Source organism: Perkinsus marinus, assembly GCF_000006405.1.
Source record: "Perkinsus marinus ATCC 50983 genomic scaffold scf_1104296951686, whole genome shotgun sequence".
NCBI classification, from domain to species: Eukaryota; Perkinsozoa; order Perkinsida; family Perkinsidae; genus Perkinsus; species Perkinsus marinus.
The window spans coordinates 46113-49433 of record NW_003209171.1 but is presented as its reverse complement, the minus strand read 5'-3'; the positions used below and the strand labels follow the sequence as shown (position 1 = coordinate 49433).

Below are 3321 nucleotides of genomic sequence, written 5' to 3'. Positions count from 1 at the left end.
CCATTTAATAATAAACTTACTACTATCAACTACACCTATATTATTGTTTATATCAATATTATGATAATGATAATTGGTAAATGGTACACGAAAGTTATTACTTAATATTATCGGTATACATATATTTATTATAGCTTCATAAAGCCTTCTTGATGTAGATGTTATACCTCTAGGTACGAGGCAGAATACAGCTCTAGCCATACGATCCATACTAGAACTTATCATATTACTATCTTGATATTTAGGATTATCTCTTGTTATTGATGATGAGTTGATGAGGCTATTCACAATGATATGAGTATTCTTTCCTTTTAGTTCAGGAGCATTATTCAATACTTTGGCAAAGTATTTCCTATAACGATGAGTTGCTGAGCATGTCATCTCGATAAATATATCCTTATTATTATTACTAGTATTATCATTGACCATCATAATAACATCATCTATGCTAGTATAACGTGTAAATGCATTGATAATATGTTGATAATGTATAACATATGGTATAGATATATCCTTATTATTATTAAACCTGTACGCAGTTGGTCTGAGATCACCTTTAGAGCCTTCTAATGCGGCTACCATAACTCTATCAGATAATAGATAGTGATATATCTCCTTAGTAAATATAGAAGGCCAATCTCTAGTACTAGAATGAATTATAAGAATCTTAGCCTTCTTATTAAGATAAATAGATTTACGTATTAAATTAAGTGTTGCTTGTGCCATATCATTACGATAAGCCTCTAATCCTTTACCTTTGGTTAATCTACCATAATAGGGTACCTAAATGTTATGATCATAATCATCAGGAGTAGCTATTGATGTTGTTGTTGCATTAGTAGTACGAATATAATATGAGCTGAATATATATCATTGGTCCTCCAATGATGTATCAATAATGCTTTATGTATCTAATAATAATAATAATAATAATATTGGTATATACCATTGATATTATTACCAATACTTCTGCTAGGAATTGATTATGAGATGCTTGTGGATTATCTAATTCCTTTTCTCTTAGCTTATATACTCTATCACCAACATCCTTTATCATCATACCATCATCATCATCATCACCCCATACATATCTACAATAATAATACTACTACTACTACTTGTGAGGCATTGATATTACACCCTCATTGGTCCTTCTTCTCCTTTTGTTATCATAGTATTATCATTCAAAGAGCTGCTACTTCTATCCCTACCTATGGACTGTTCTTGTTGTTGTAGTATGTTATTGGATAATAGATAATAAATGTATGATATACCAGTAATATTATGGATAGGTACAGCATGACCACCATCACCTTCCTGAATGTATACTAATCTTTAGTTGTAATAATGAGTACTACTACATGTAGAGTATACCACCACAACCACCATCCTTGTTGGGTTATATGCATCATTAGTGGTATTATTATTAATAATAAGATTATAATAATACGACATAGCCTCCATGATGATATCCTACCTATTGACCTTACCTAATTATTAATCATCATCATTATACAACAACACCCACGCTGTATATGTATACCTCTGATGACACTGATGACAGAGTATTAGATGTATTACGTTTCATCATCATCATCATACTAGTAGTAGTGATATTGGGCCATAGTATAGTGAACTAATGTTAGAGTATGGCATGTTACTATACAGTCAAACTCAACGTGGTGATGATGATGATTATAAGAGGATACATAATATTATAGTTTGGATTTAGTAGTAGAATGTAACATGGTATTAATACCCATAATATCATCATCATATTTATTATGTGTATTTAGATGTTTGATAATAGTATGATACATAGACCTCTTTACTTTACCTAGAGATACCCTATTGAAGGGTTTAGTAATGATATGTTCCTAACATCCTATCATCAATAACCATACTATTACTATTATTACCGTAATGAAGGTAGTGGTCATATTGAGATCATAATTAGGCAATATATAATCAATGATACCAACCCTAAGGGCATCTTTAGCTGTATATCGTCTAGAATAACATAACATATCTCTAGCTGTAGTAGATGGTACTTTACTACGTATCAATTCAACCATACCTAATAACAATAATATACATGATAAAAATCATTGATATAATAACATTACTACTACCTCTAGTATAATGTAGACCTAATTCAACTCCAGGTATGAAGTATAAACTATCCTTATTATTACCAATTACTATACGATAATCACAACACATAGCTAATAGTAGACCTCCAGCTGAGAGTACTACGATCATGTTACTACTACTAGTAATATATCCTATTATTACCTGTAGCATGTCCATTAATGATGGCTATAGTGGGTATTGGCAATGTAAGTATATCACTCATAATCCTAATAAAGATCATCATCATCATCACTACTATGACTATAATGATTACTGTTGTAGTTGTGTAATGAACTCATTAATCCTACCATGTATACTTAACCATTTTAGATCTATACCATTACACCAGAATCTAATGAAGGAGTATACTAAATAAAAAGAAGAGGTAGTATTATTGCCTATTATCGGGTTTTTGAGTAATTATAAGATATTTAATAGTATTACTATCATGGATATCCTTTATAATGGTAGATATCTCATCTAACATCATACTGGTTAACCTATAATACCAATAATAATATCATCATTATCATAATATTACCTATTCTCAATCTTACGTGTACCCCAATGATAACATGATTCTCCATCATCATTATCATCATGTGTTAAGGTTATTATACCCATACTAGAAGATTCCCTTTCTGTAGTAGTATAAGTTAAATATTTCATAGTAGTAGTAGTCATAACAACACCAACAACACGAGTACACTACTAGACTACAAGTTTGATAATAACACTACAACTCAACAACAACAACAACACGAGTACACTACTAGACTACAAGTTTGATAATAACACTACAACTCAACAACAACAATGCATCATCTCACCCATATATCACCCTACACCGTCGGCCACCACCACCCGATTACAACTATAATCGATCATCTGGGCGTGCGCTATTAACAAGGACTGTCATGGTATATTGCCGAAATATGCCGTCTACTTTGCATCCACTCAGCTATTACTGTTGTTTTTTGGTGATAGTGATGATGTCCTCCTCTTTATCATCAACTCTCCTTAGACCTTCCTTACGATGGGGTAGTAGTGCTGCTGCTACTAGTATCCTACCTATGATGATATACCCTCATAGGGTATTAACAACAATCCGGCCTAGGACTATAACAACTACATCATCAATGATGATGAAGAATGGTCATAAGATTGGATATTATTATTATTATTCCT

The 3321-nt window shown here is 31.7% G+C and overlaps 1 protein-coding gene across 1 annotated transcript; it reads right to left on the bottom strand.

Annotated features, from left to right (window-relative positions):
• Positions 1–815: 815 nt before the first annotated feature.
• Positions 816–2757, bottom strand: Pmar_PMAR003181 (hypothetical protein; the record flags this gene model as incomplete). Its single annotated transcript, XM_002777471.1, has 6 exons — positions 816–859; positions 1212–1317; positions 1920–1999; positions 2296–2360; positions 2408–2485; positions 2675–2757. 6 exons carry the CDS (start codon positions 2755–2757, stop codon positions 816–818), a joined length of 456 nt encoding a protein of 151 aa, XP_002777517.1.
• Positions 2758–3321: the final 564 nt, after the last annotated feature.